Source organism: Etheostoma spectabile, chromosome 14 (genome assembly GCF_008692095.1).
Source record: "Etheostoma spectabile isolate EspeVRDwgs_2016 chromosome 14, UIUC_Espe_1.0, whole genome shotgun sequence".
NCBI lineage: Eukaryota > Metazoa > Chordata > Actinopteri > Perciformes > Percidae > Etheostoma > Etheostoma spectabile.
The window spans coordinates 18,637,073-18,637,601 of NC_045746.1; the positions used below are offsets into that span (position 1 = coordinate 18,637,073).

General features: G+C 44.6%; 1 protein-coding gene across 1 annotated transcript in view; it reads left to right on the forward strand.

Moving 5' to 3' along the window:
- Window positions 1-529, forward strand: part of LOC116702021 (fibrocystin-L-like) — an 11,442-nt gene that overhangs the window by 9,547 nt on the left and 1,366 nt on the right. Inside the window, exons 8-9 of the mRNA XM_032536078.1 lie at window positions 46-216; window positions 431-529. The exon at window positions 431-529 is cut by the window's right edge and continues 108 nt beyond it. Of these exons, the coding sequence (XP_032391969.1) occupies window positions 46-216; window positions 431-529 (270 nt within the window). The remainder of the gene's footprint in view (window positions 1-45; window positions 217-430) is intronic.

Here is a 529-nt window from a genome sequence, read left to right on the forward strand (position 1 = left end):
TCTCTCTCTCTCTCTCTCTCTCTCTCTCTCCTTCGCTCCCCTCAGGGTTTTTCGGATACCGCTTTACTGCACCTGGTGTGTATTACTACAGCAGTGGCTATGTGGATAACTCCAACGTCAGACTGCTGCAGGGAGTTGTGAAAGTCGAGGCTCGGGAGGAGGTTAACAGCAAGGTCTCTGTACGCGTGGGAGGCATGGAGGCCAGACACGTGACAGGTAAATGTATAAATGTGAATAGGATGCTCGGGTGTTATTATTTATATTATTTGACGTGTTTAGGAGGAATTAAATCAGGTGAATTATGATTATTATTTGATATTTTAATGTAGAAAGGTAACTATCATCCAGTAGAGTCAAATTAGGATCTAAGTCAAAATAAAGACAATTCTAAATTGCAACTAATCAACTGATTTGCCTGTCTTCCCTTCAGGTTCACATAGCATCTCTACACCAACCCCACAGTGCGTCGCCTCCCCACAGTGCCCTCAGACCAATGAGACCTCAGATGGCCTTTCCTTCAGCGTCTTGG